The following is a 13184-nucleotide window of genomic DNA, read 5'->3' on the forward strand; positions in this document are numbered from 1 at the left end:
ACATTTATTAAAGAGCTGAATTTTGGGTAAACTTATAGGTCCATGCAGCAGAGCGGAAGTGTTGAAATCTGGCACGTCATGGTTGAGTGTTTTTCAGGTAGTTCTGGTTCAGGAATGCAGCGCTCGGGCCCGCCCTCCTGCGCGCACGGCCACCCTCAGCCGTGGGTCCCGCGGGTTTGCCAGGGATCCTGGGCCCCCATCAGTGTCCCCGCCTCCCGCTAGGCGATCTGGGCATCCCGTGGGGTGAGGCAGCGGCGGGGTCTCGGGCTGGAACCCGGCCCCGCTCAGTGCTAGCGACCTTGGGCAAGTGGCGGCCTGTGTGCCTTGCTTTCCTCATCTGTCGGTGAGGACGCCAGGGCGGATACCTCGGCGGGTGCTGAGAGCCAAGGAAACCCGGGAGGGCCGTGCGCCGCAGCCTCCGCGAGCGCCGTGATTGGTGGTTCATTGCCCACTTCTCACAGGGAGACGAAGCCGCTTCGGTTTTGCTCCTGGGCCTCTTGCTACCCTGAGCCAGGAGCAGAACGAAGGGACTCAAGTCTCAGAGGGCGTCTGTTCTGGAAGTTCCCTCAGGCGCTCTGGCGCGGCGGGACGTTACCCAGCCCCCGAGCTTCCCCGGCCCCCAGCTGGGGGGCGAGGGGCAGCTAGTTTGAGGAGTCAGCAGTTTCAGGAGCTGCGCCAGATCCAGTGTCTTCTGACCGGCACGTCTGCTCCTGGGTGGAAGTGGGGTGTGTGTGGTTCTCCCAACACTCCACGGAGTTACCCGATGCTCAGGTCACAGACGCTGGAGGCCACAAGGCCTCTCCAGGGCACTGCTGCTCCAAGAGTGACGTCTGCACCCCGTCCACGGGCAGGGCGCCGGGAACCCTGGATGGATAAGGAAGCGAAGCGGCAGGGTCACAACCAGCCCAGCCCCCAGGAGAGGCGAGGCCTGTCGCAGTGCCTCAGGGGAGTAGCTTTATCCCAGACCTACCCTCCTGGACTTTTCAGAACAGCATCATGAGGGGCATGCGCTCCCCATGAGGGGAGAGTTGGGAAGATGCCAAGTTCACGTACGCTCATTGATTCTGCTGTTCTCAAGGCATTAATTTCCTCTCAGGATCATTGTGAACATCCTGCTTAGGGCTCCACTAGCTACCTTTCTGTAAACTGTATTCTGATTCACATTTGCCTACTCAGAAAATGAGCGGTGTCAATAAAGTCGCCTCCACTAGGGCAGCAAACATGGAGTTTACAAAATGCTTGGAAAAGCCTGGGCTGGAGCAAGTAGCAGAGGTGCCCACAGACTCCTGGTCCCCGCCTCGCACTGCGTCCCTGGCGTGGCTGTGCTCGACCTAACGGGTAACTTGATAACAATGATCAGAACCAGCTTGCCTAGCAATGTGGCTAAATTTAGTTTCATGATGAGCAATAAAATTCACATGTTCTTTATTTAGTCCATATAATACACCATTTTTAGAGTTTTTAAAACTAGATAAAAGAGCATATTAAATGGCAAGTGTATGAAGTTTCTCTTCATAAACAATGTCAAAACCAAAAGGTTTGAATTACAAAATGTTAAAAAATATGTAGGTACTTAACATTTCACTAAAGCATAAAGTTACAGATATTTTCTAAAGAAAAATAATTGTGCCACTTACCTATTCTTGATGTTTCTATGAACTTTTTTTATTCTGTACATAGGACATTTTGTACAAAATATGAAGTCTACATTTTTATTACTTATTACCATAAAACAAAGATACAATGTATGTACAATATTAAAAGGAAGCCATACTAAAGCCACACTAAAAAGACACTCAGAATAGTGACATTTCTGATGCACAGTTACGTTTTGGAAAGAGTGAAGATGCCAAACTCAGAACTTTATGAAGAAAAACAGTCACCAGTTTATTTTTAATGTAGTACTTTTGAAATCGGTTTGGTACAGAATAAGCAGTGTATCTATATAATAATATATAAGTGAATGATTAGCACAGGGAATCTGAGTACTAACTAGGAAAACTTTAATAGGCCAAAATATTAAATAATACTCATGTCAAAGAAAATTAGTTTCTCTCAAAAGTTTTTTTTCCCCCTTTTTGGTGAATGTTTGTCTTCAATAAAGAGCAGAAATAAAAACTAGACAAAAAAGATGTTCTTATACGTTGAACTTTACACAATCACCCGAACACTGGTATTTTGCTTTTTCCCTAGGGCAAAAGAGAGCCTTCCCAGAAATCTCTCACAAACATACTGAACATCCAAAAAATCAAGGATATTTGAGAATCTATCAGCTAAAGATGGAAGTTCAAACAATGGTATATCAAAATACGTAAGACGCTGCTTTATACAATAAAAAGCACCCTTTTTCCCTCAGAAGAAGGCATCTAAACTTGTTTAAATTATAAATTTCATAATGGTAAAATGGATAGATACTTGTCAAGTTTCTCAGGAAGCGTTTCTTCGCGCAAAATAGGCTTTTCCACTTTCCGTGGGGGCAGCCTTTCAATTTAGAACTTGCTCTTAGCCCAAGAAACCCCCTCCCCACCAGGACGCAGGAAGCACACACACTGTCAGCTGGTTTCCGTGAAGCCCGCGGGCAGCAGGTGCCCAGCCCCATCGGAGTGACGTCTGCTTTTCACAGCGTTCTGACGGATGGATGCCCAAGACCTCGACTGAAAATCAGATCCTAAAAGAAGCCACGTTGTAACTTTTATGCATCAAGACATTTAACATCAAGTTATCTAATCTTATGCCCGAGACAAGAGAAACTAGAATCGCTTGTCTAGAATAGCTGTGCACATCTCAGATAGCTCTCAGCAGGACAAATCAGTCAAAATACTGGCCACCCTGAGAGAAATGAAGACCAGAGAAAGCACTACGTTTAAGGACTTCCCCCCTCGTGCTGTTCCATCGAAAACAAAGAGCTCAGTACGCGCAAGAAGTCCGAAACACATAGCAGCATTCGAAGGCCGGCAAAAACCCAGACACCGTACTTTCCTGAAGACGTGCTTGTAACGTGCGCTCTTTTCACCAGAAACGGATTCATTTGAGGTCACCCCCACTGTTGTTTCCTCTAGGCTCTCAGAACCACGTCACAGCTCTGGGCCAGGGGCCCGGCCGGCGCGCACGCAGGGCTGTTCTGTTACCGATGCCTAAAGGCATTGATTGCATCGGCCGCGAACTGGCCTATCTCAGAATGATCTCGTTCTAACTTTCTACAAAATGTGGAATTCTTGGAGACTATGATTTTATTAACACAAGAGCCTTGTTAAAGGGCAACAATGTGAAAGGAGAGGGAAAAAAAGTCGGCAAACAAAAAAATTAACACGTACATCACTTTAAAATTCCAATTCCAGTCAAGGCAGACGGAGGAAGCTCTTTTCAAAATAAATTTCTCCTGTGAGCTTTCTCCTGGAACCCTGGGGCTGGACCACAGACTGGGAAATATGGCTTTAGCTACACACGAGGGAAGCGACATGGGGCCATGTCATTAGTCAAAGAAAAGAGACACCTTGGGGGAGAAACGGTGGCTGAGGATTGTCGTGTCACTATTCCCAGAAAGCTGTGTTAGAACAATGGCGGCAAAGAACCATTTCAATGAGATAAACTAAAAAACAAACAACCCCCCCCCACCCCCAGAAACTGCTGGCATAACGATCACATGGAAACAATTCCAAAGGTTGTAAAGTCTTAAAAAATAGGTAATACTTGGTTAAGGTGTTCCTTTGACTTGAAAAACATTGATATTCTCAGAGAACCACCTGTTTCAAATTTAAATGAGCTTGGGTCCACCTGGGGAGAACGCGAGGACGGTGCCCGGGCGGTTCCTCGGCTGGTCCGGGCGGCGGCGGGGTCTGCGAAGTCACCATTGTTTGAACTCCGGGTCTCGAGCGGAGGCCGGGGGCGTTATCGCCTACAGACGGGGTACAAGAGAGCTTTGACTTGAGTGTAACTGATCGGTATGGCACGAAAGTATGTATTTCCTACAGAGTCCAGGGAGGGGCCGGCGGCCGGCCCGCGGGGGGCTAGCGCCCGTCCTGGGGGCCCAGCTCGTCGGCCCGGCAGCGGGCCTCCAAGGCGCTCCTGGTGTGGGGGTCCTGCGGCGGCTCCGCCCGGCGGCGCGCGGGGGGCCGCTCCTTCTTCCCGTCCTTGTGCGCCTGCAAGCAGAGAGGCCGGGCGTTGGCTGCGGGCGAGCTGGCCGGCCCTCGCCGCCGCCCCGCAAGGCCGGAGGGCAGCCGCGAGCCAGGCATGCAGCGTGCGCCCGCGGCTGCCCGCAGGGCCCCGCCGCAGGGGGCCTGGCATCTACCACCTCCGTCATTAGCCCGGAACGTCACCTCTGTTAAAAATCGCCCGCGACCAGCGTGCAGCGCTGTGTGTATGGCATTGGCACGCTGGGCCTCCAAAATGTACAGCTTTGTACCGAGTACTCAGCCCCTCTGTTTTGCAAATCCACCGGTTTTAGTAAATCTAAATAGCAACTCCCGCCCTCCAATTTCATAAAATGTTACCAAAGCTATTTTATGGCCATTTCAGAAAGTTGAAATTTTCTTGGGAGGAATGCATGAAAAACATTGAGGCCAACACAAAGTCTAAACTTCTATTGAATTTGAGAAAAGATACTTAAAATAATAAGTATTAGATGGGTCATTTGTGGGGAAAAAGTTCCCTAGAACTTAGAAAAACTAATTATTTACATAACCTTTCTTAATATTAAGAAATAAAATACCCCCTTCTCCACCCCACCCTCTTCCTGAAGTTCAGGACATTTGGGTTTTACTTAAAAAAAAAAAAATTAAATGAATCCCACTTTTGTATGAAGATTTGGAGAAGTGTGTCTGCAAAGAAAGGGGGGTTGATATGAGGAGTTTATACACCCAAAGTACCCATTTCCATTCAGTTTTGAAGTAGGGCCATTGTGTTAATACCAGTATTTTTGAGACAAAACAAGCCTCCTCAATCATCTAAAGACTGTTATTGGAAATGTTAACCAGAGCCAAGGCTTCCTTTCTGTTTAGGGTCTCCATCAAAAAAGAGACCTTATTTACAGAGTAAGGTTACTTTTGTGGTGGTGAACTATTGTCCAGCGGAGAAAATGGAAGTCAAACACTTAACAGCAGAAAGAACAAAACTGCAACAACTTCTCACAGTTTCCAGGTGTCTGATTTGGGTAGGATAAAGTTCACGTTGCTTTGCTTTGAAATGAAAAAGTCAAGGACCCACAGAAGTCATACATGAAAAGCTCTCATTTTTTGCAGAGCTAGTATTTCTTAGAGTTCTTTGCAAATTTATCTGTGGAAACAGCAGTAAGGGCAGGTTTTAGAAAGAATTTTGCATGACATCATTTTAAGATTACTTCTAGAAATGTTGAGATGTTGTATTCATCCATGGTAAGGGCAGGAACTGTTTTAGTGTGAGATGCCTCGGGAGACTGAAGGGGGACGTGCTGCTGCAGTCACCGCACACGAGAGTGCTTTCAGGCGGGCAGCGTGTTTGCCTGAGAGCCGTGAGAAACTTGGGGAAATTCGACCCTGGATTGTATGTCCCTTCCATGTTGAGCTATAAAGCAAAGCAAAGCACAGCTAAGTTTTTCACATTATTGAAGTATTTAATCACTGCTCACATAGGCATGAGACCTAAATGACTGGCCACCCTGGGGCTGGACCCAATGACTGCAAACTGAGGACACAAATGTGACCCTGGAAGGGCCGAAAGCTGGAGGGCACACCTGAGCGTTGGAACTTGGTGTGTAAAGAAGAGAATAATTTCACTAACCATGAGGGGAAAAAAATCAGAAAAACAGGAGGCAGGAAAGGATGAGAAAATCATGTACACGGTCACCCTGAATGAACAGCACCTGGAGGGATGTGCTGCGAACATGCTGGCACTGGGGGGGCCGAAGGGACCGACGGAGAGCAAAGCCCTGAGACATCCCTGCTGGGGAGGTGTAAGCCGGGAAGAAACGGCCTCTGCTGGCAGAATGACAGACCTTAAATTTGTACAGTAAAGAGTCAAAAGAACATCACAGGTTGGACATGCATAATTGTGTGTGTTTTTACTACTTAATTTAGGACATGGCCAATCAGAGTTTTTCTTTAGGGACCAGATCTGTCTCTACCACCACATGCTGGGAAGACCGGAAGAAAAGGCAAATACTTCATGAACACAATGTTAATGTCAAGTCTTTTCCTAAATATAAAAGCCATAAGTACACTCTACATATTGAGTAATGAATACCTTCCCTTCCCACCTTTTGTCTTTCTACACCTTCCTTATCTGCGTGGTTGACACGGCTTTTCTCCCGACCGTGAAAAATGAGAATTGTAAACATTTTAAATGTCTCTGATATAAACATCATTCACATGAAATTTACTAGTTTTTCTTTGGGTGTTCTACATAGGGTTATGGGTGCTTCTCAAAAGAAATGCAAATTATGGTTCTGACCAGTCAGTAGAGTTGAATTTCCGCACACAATCCCCATCACCTACATACACTACCATTAGGATTTCCTGTCCCCTCTTCTACTGCCATGTTATCATTTACCTCTCACATGCCTACCGTCCCGAGCCAACATTCCAATCATTTTAAAGAAATGTGGAATTATTTTGGAAAAATAAAATGAGCCAAAAATAGAAAGGGCACTGGAAATAGTCAATGTTTAGTTGCTAGCCCTAACTTACGTTGATGTGGTCTCTACAGCACATACATAAACGTTCCTGCATCTCGGCTGGTATATTCTCTTTGCTTTAACAACACTGTTTTTGAGAATTCCAGGAATAAAACCCCAAACATTTTCAAATTAAGAACTATCGTCCCAGATATTATAGCTAAGAGATTGCACTTTAAATATCTCCACCTAGACAGGTTGAGATTCAGGGGGAAGTCCAATTGATCCATAGAAACCTCTAAGTCTCGAAATTGGGTAGTGTTAGCCTTCCAATTTTATTCTTTTTCAGAGTTGTTTTGAACCCATTCTAGGTATTTTGCTTTCCATATGAGTTTTAGAATCAGCTCGTTATTTACAAAAAATAGCCTGACGGGATTTTGCAATTATGTTAATTTGGGGAGAACTCAATATAGCAGCATTGGTTCTTCCAACCCAGGAATGGGAGCTATGGTAACCTATAGGAAGGGCAGAGAAAGAATTTTTGTAAGAGTATCAATTACACCGAAAGCTCAGTTACATGACCTGATTTCAAGAGTCATGAACCCATGCTGTGAGTTGGCCAAGAACTACCCTAACTGTCTATCACCCAGGACCAAACGAGTAGACGGCTCCATGCCCGCTGTGCGGGCGCTCCTCCCGGGACGGAGGCTGCCCTTTTCTAGGGCAGGGGGAAGGCAACCCGTTGGAAGGCCCTAAATACTAAATATGACCATGATTTACATGTTCCTTACATTTTGGGCATAGTTTACTCTTTTCCTAGCTTTCACGATGGCATAAGTCAAAGGATGTACCAAAAAGAAAAAAAACTTCCTACCCTAAAATATTTAATGCATAAGAAACGGCTTGTAAATCATCAATTTTCTTCCAATTTTGCATGGCCCAAACGACTTAAAAACTAACGTGTGGCTGCCAGTTCACAGGTAGGTCTCCTGGTGGGAGGAACACTGACCTTGATTTCCTGTTTGCAGTTAACAAGGTCATTCCTGTGTCTTTGGCAGACTGTAAGCTGTAGTATCAACATGGTAATCAAAGAGGTGACCTCGAATTTCTTTCCAAGTTAAAAGAAATCAAGAAGTAGGAAAATTAATATCCCCACAGAGAAAAATAAAATGTGCTGTTTTTTATTAAATCAGGATTGCTAAGAATATTGATTGAGAGGAAATTATGGAATCCAATTGAATTAAGTATAAAATGAGTTGCTGCTGTTCACTAGGAGTATATCGAATATTTCCACTGTTTAGTATGTTCAAGTTTTGATGGGCTGAAAGACGCATGCCTTCACCTGCTTATTGTAACCTAAGGCTAGGAACTGGCTGGGCATGCATGTGGATGGCACTGGTGCCTTCCTTCTGCAGGGCTATGAAGAACAAGCCCAGACCAGAGCTGTTCAGCTGGAAAAATAATGCCAGCTGTGTTACATAATTGCAAATTTTCTAGTTGCCACATTAAAAAAGTCAAAAGCAATAGGTGAAATTAATTTTAGTATTTTTAATTTAACCTAGTATATCCAAAATATTACCATTTCAATATATAGTTAATAACAAAAAATCATGAACGAATTGTTTTTACGTTCTTTTCTCTAGATTAAGCCTGGGCATCCCTGTGTTTTAGACAGACTACGGCTCTGTGCAGGTGGCCACATTTCCAGTGCTCAGCAGCCATGTGAGGCTTGTGGCTGCTGTGCGTGGGCTCCTGGTAACACCTGATCCTGTCTGATCAGCCGGGGAATACAATTTACTTGAATTAAAAACAAGTAGATTAAAAAAACCCCCAAACTCTATTTAATTGAGCTCTGAATGACACTAGTATCTGTACACAGTATACAGAATAATTTTAGCCACTCTTTTTACATTTCAGAGTTTTAGCACTAGATGTCTTTAGGAATTCTTAAACTGGCTGAAGGAAACTAAAGTTTCGAAGTCAGAAAAGCCCCTGTCCCCAGATCCGGTTACGATCATGTCCATTTACATGGACTGAAAATGGAGGCATGTTTGGAGAGACACAGCAATACAAAGAAACTCACACACAGGCAGGGACTCAGCACAGCACCCTCTTTAAAGCCTAAATTCCCTATTTTATAGTAAGCTGTCTTTGGATCACGGAGATCTAGGTATGCACTTCCACCACCAGGGAAGCAAAGCCACCTGAGCAGGAGTGCCGCATGAGGCGGTCCCGACAGAGCCCCGAGCCCAGCACGTCCCCAGCAGAGCCCTGGGCCTGCGGCGGTGAGTCCGTGGCCGGACGGGAAACAAGGGCTCCCCACCTGGTGTCCAGGGCCGAGGGGGTCGACAGCAACCGCTTCGCAGACCTGGGGGCGCCAAAGCGCAGGTCGGAGGGATACAGAGGGAAGCGTGGTAAGACATTACTGCGAAGCTTCTGATTTTTCACTCAGGCCGACATATAAAGATTAGTTAAGCTTTGAGATTATTACTGGTAAGTGAAGAAACAAATCTCAGGCCTGTGGTTAAATCTTAGAGAACGGTTCTAGTAACCTGATCACCAAGACACCGTAAAATGTGTATTCCCTCCACCTAATTTTTAACTCCAGCGCACACAGGACTGGTGCACCACATCACCTACTCGTTGCACATCTCTAAGCAAATCTACCACGAGCGTCCAGCTTAGCTCTGTGCACGTTTACCTGGCGGGCCTCTTCATTCACTGTCTTTCTCAGCATCTGCACATCTTCAAACAAAGGCCCCTTGTCTCCACTGAAAGTGGAACGCTCACGGCGCTCGCTGGACTACACACCGCGTACTGCAATGCAAGGCGCGGAATCACTCCCTGTTAGCGCGGTTCTAGCTCTGGGGGCTCATCCTGGCCAGGGCCACAACTTCCACCGACGCCTCCCCATGGCCGGAGCCCATCAGAGGGCACACAGGCCCTCGCTTGCCGTGTCCCGATGCCAGGGGCTGGCCCTTCTCCCATGATCAGGTGGGGCCTGGCAGAGACACAGATCACTTCCAGAGTCTCCCGACCCCTTGGTGCTTCCCGGCCCTCGGTGTGGACTCCACAAGAGCAACACGGTGGGTACACCCTGGATCTGGCCACCAGGAGCGGTCTGAGCTGGAACCTCCGTCTTTCCTCCCAGCCTCGGGGCTCCCCTCCCCGCACCCTGCTAGAGGGATGGCTCCTTTGGCCCATTTTCTCAGCACTTCCCTAACTTGCTCAAGCCCCACTGCTGACCACGCCCTTGGGAGCCTCTGGTCTCTCTCCAAACTATGCCACCAGCTTAGGCCACAGCTCTTGCCCCTCTTGGGCTGGGCACCGTGACCTGTGGGTCCGGGTCTCCTGTGTCAGCCTGGGTGCCCCCGCCTTCCCTATGGGGTGACCCTGGGCCTCCCCACCCCTCAGGCTCCGGGGTGGGTCAGGAGCGGGAGGAGCTGCATCCAGGCCTCGTCCCTGGCCTGGCTGTTTCTGTGAGCATGATGTGGGCTCGCCTCAGGGGTTTGCCCTGATGGCTACAGAGCTGTATGTGCGAGGGCCTTGTTAGTATTAGTGCTTAGTGTCTACTTCCTCTGCCAGGCGAGGACAAGGGGAAGGAAGACACCTGTGTGTGCCTGCTGGGGGCTGGGGGCTAGGCCAAGTATTCATATGTCTGGCAACAAACCTATGGTGTGCGCTATGATCTCATCAGGCTGTTGGGGGCACAAAGGCAAGGGTGGGGGTAACCTGCCTGACACCCCAGGGACTGTAAGGAGGGCGTTGGGACCCATGTGCTGTCTTCCAGCGCGCTCTCCACTCTGCCCACCACAGGCGCCACCCACACTGCCCGCCCTCCCGCCGCCCGCGCTACCTCCCTCCAGCCCAGGCATCTGTGGTGCCTCCTCCCAACCCCCAGCTGCTTCCAGCTCTCTTCACTGACGGGACCACAGGTCCCAGAGCATCGGCGACTTCTCAGCTGCAGAGCTGGTTTTTGGTTTTTATCCTCCCAGGTCTTCCCATACATGACGATGGAACACAGCCACCCCCGGCACGTTACCCTCCCTGGCCTCTCCCGGTTCCGCTCCACCCCTGGCGCACCTCAGGTCCCGTCCCCTGCCCATCCCCTGCCCATTCCTCGGAGGACAATCTGCCCGTGCGCACACGCTCCGTGGGATCTCACTGACCAACAACGCCCACAGCCACTTCTGCTCACCTGCGGCTCCCACGCCTCAGCTCTGGGCCCAGCCGGTGCCCTGGGTACAGTCCCTGCAAACAGGCTGCAGGAGCCACATCCTCCACCCCAGCGGGCACCCATTCCCTACGCGCCTTCTGCCCGCCATTCTGTGCGCTGCACCGCCACTCTCACATGCGCCCCCAGGGCTCAGCCCCTCTGGTCGCCATCCCTGCCGTTGCCCGGAAGAGCTTCTGAAATGCAAGTCTGACAAGGCTATTTGCTCTGGGACACTTTTAACACCTGGACACATTTTGGAGGATAAAGCCCACCCTTCTCCCTCCCCAGCTTTGCCCCCAAACAGATCACACCCTCCTCTGTACCTGTGCATCCCACTGTCCCCTCTCTCTGCCTTGAGCCCCTTGCCCTGAATTCAGACTGGTTAAGTTCCCCTAGTTGAGACTTCACCTTGAAGGGTGAAGCCCTTTGCTGGGCTGAGGTCCCTGGTGCCGAGGACACCTCGACTGTGGCCTTCCCGTAACTGCAGTGTTTTTTGCGTACTTCTCTTTAGAGACATGGACCCGTCAGTCCTGTCATCTGCAGCACACCGTTCCAACGTCTGTTATAATCTGACCACCTGAACTGCAGTCTCTTTGCTTCAGTCGGCCTCCCCTCATGGATCGTAAGCTCCATGAAGCCAGGGCTGCGTCTTGTTCTCATCTCTGTATCCCAGGGAAGTCCCAGGATTCAGGACACACAGCTGGTACCCACCTGCCAGGTGAGGTGGCTGCCTGCTCGATGCAGGCAGATGGGGAGAAGGGGGCACGGCACAGGGCTTCGTCCTCATGGGGCTCACAGCCACGTGGGACAGACAGAGCAGAAATACTGCAACGGCGCAGGCACTGTTTTAACCATCATTTTGGCCTTTGGCTGCTCCGAGAGAAAAACGGAGTCCTTTCCATGGGACCTGCCAATGGCCTCTTAGAGCAGTGTGGGCCTCTTAGTCTTGGGGATCAAAGCAAACAGGGGTGCTACAAAATGTTCACAGGAAAATAAATGTCACGTGGCAGGCCCTGGCAAGAGAGGACTATTACCAGCAATAAAACCCTTTGCAGAGGCTTGTGGTCCCAAGTGGGGTAAAGGCATGCACACCTCCCCCCCGACCCCGAAGCTCATCTCTCAAAACAAAGGCATCCGGCAGAGCAGGGCCCTGGCCTCCCAGGCATCTCTCTGGTTACTGTGGAGGAACCTCCCGAATTGCCTGACTTTATCTCACACGATTCCCACGAACGTCGGGAGGAAGTAAGTCATAAAAGTTATGTGGCCTCTTTTGGTGGATTAGAAAAAGCACATTTATGTTAGAAATCTTCCATATTTCCTGATTCTAAAAAATTCATCCATGTATGACATTAAAAAACCCCAATGAAGCTGCCACTGCTCTAAAGCAAACACGCCTGAAAATTGGTTTTCCCAAATCCCAGTGGGCTTCCTGGGGACGTGCTTTCATGTCTTTGAGGAGGAGAAACACTTGGTTTGTACAAAAGTAATGGCGGCACCAGGAAGCCGTCCAGACACACGTCGGTGAGCAGCTGGTGAATCCCTGGGACTCGGCCCTAGAAAAGGAAGCGATTCATTTCCAAAAAGGCAGATTTGAGATAGAAAACCAAGCCTCCAAAACCCAGCTATTTTTGATACAGAAATAAGAAACAAATCACAGTGATAAACAGAGTTAATTACTTTTTGTTGTCCTATGGCAAGCAGTGATTAGAACTCAGAGCAGCTCTCGAGAGAACGACAAGCGAGTGCGGGGGGCCCGTTTCCAGCCCCGGGACGCTGGCCGAGGGGCGCCCTCCACCTCATAGACGCTGCACCAGGGCCGCAGCACGTGCACAGGGCAACCATTCCCCTCCACGCCTTCTGCGGGGGCACACACGGCTCTACACGGGGGCCAGCCAGGACGGCACTCGGACTGCAGCATCGCCACAGCCCACCCCACACTTTGTGCTCTTACCGGAGTCACTGGGAAAGAGCAGCCAAATGAATAAAAACATAACAGAAGAAAACTCAGGGAAGTACAGAAAAAGGGAAACGAGAGCAGGAAACGTCTCAGCTGGAACACTGGCGTATCTATCTATCTAATCTATCTATCTATCTATCATCTATCTATCTATCTATCTATCTATCTATCTATCTATCTATCTATCTATCTATCTATCTATCTATCTATCTATCTATCTATCTATCTATCTATCTATCTATCTATCTATCTATCTATCTATCTATCTATCTATCTATCTATCTATCTATCTATCTATCTATCTATCTATCTATCTATCTATCTATCTATCTATCTATCTATCTATCTATCTATCTATCTATCTATCTATCTATCTATCTATCTATCTATCTATCTATCTAATCTATCTATCTATCTATCTATCT

At 48.5% G+C, this 13184-nt stretch overlaps 1 protein-coding gene across 1 annotated transcript in view; it reads right to left on the reverse strand.

Annotated features, from left to right (window-relative positions):
* Positions 1–1638: 1638 nt before the first annotated feature.
* The window catches only part of PPP2R5C (protein phosphatase 2 regulatory subunit B'gamma), a 124203-nt gene continuing 112657 nt past the window's right edge, over positions 1639–13184 (reverse strand). The window contains 3 exon segments of the mRNA XM_073241848.1: positions 1639–4139; positions 9288–9349; positions 9352–9403. Coding sequence (XP_073097949.1) covers positions 4008–4139; positions 9288–9349; positions 9352–9403 — 246 coding nt within the window. The 3' untranslated portion in view covers positions 1639–4007.

The sequence above is a fragment of the Manis javanica genome, chromosome 8, assembly GCF_040802235.1.
Source record: "Manis javanica isolate MJ-LG chromosome 8, MJ_LKY, whole genome shotgun sequence".
Taxonomy (NCBI): Eukaryota; Metazoa; Chordata; class Mammalia; order Pholidota; family Manidae; genus Manis; species Manis javanica.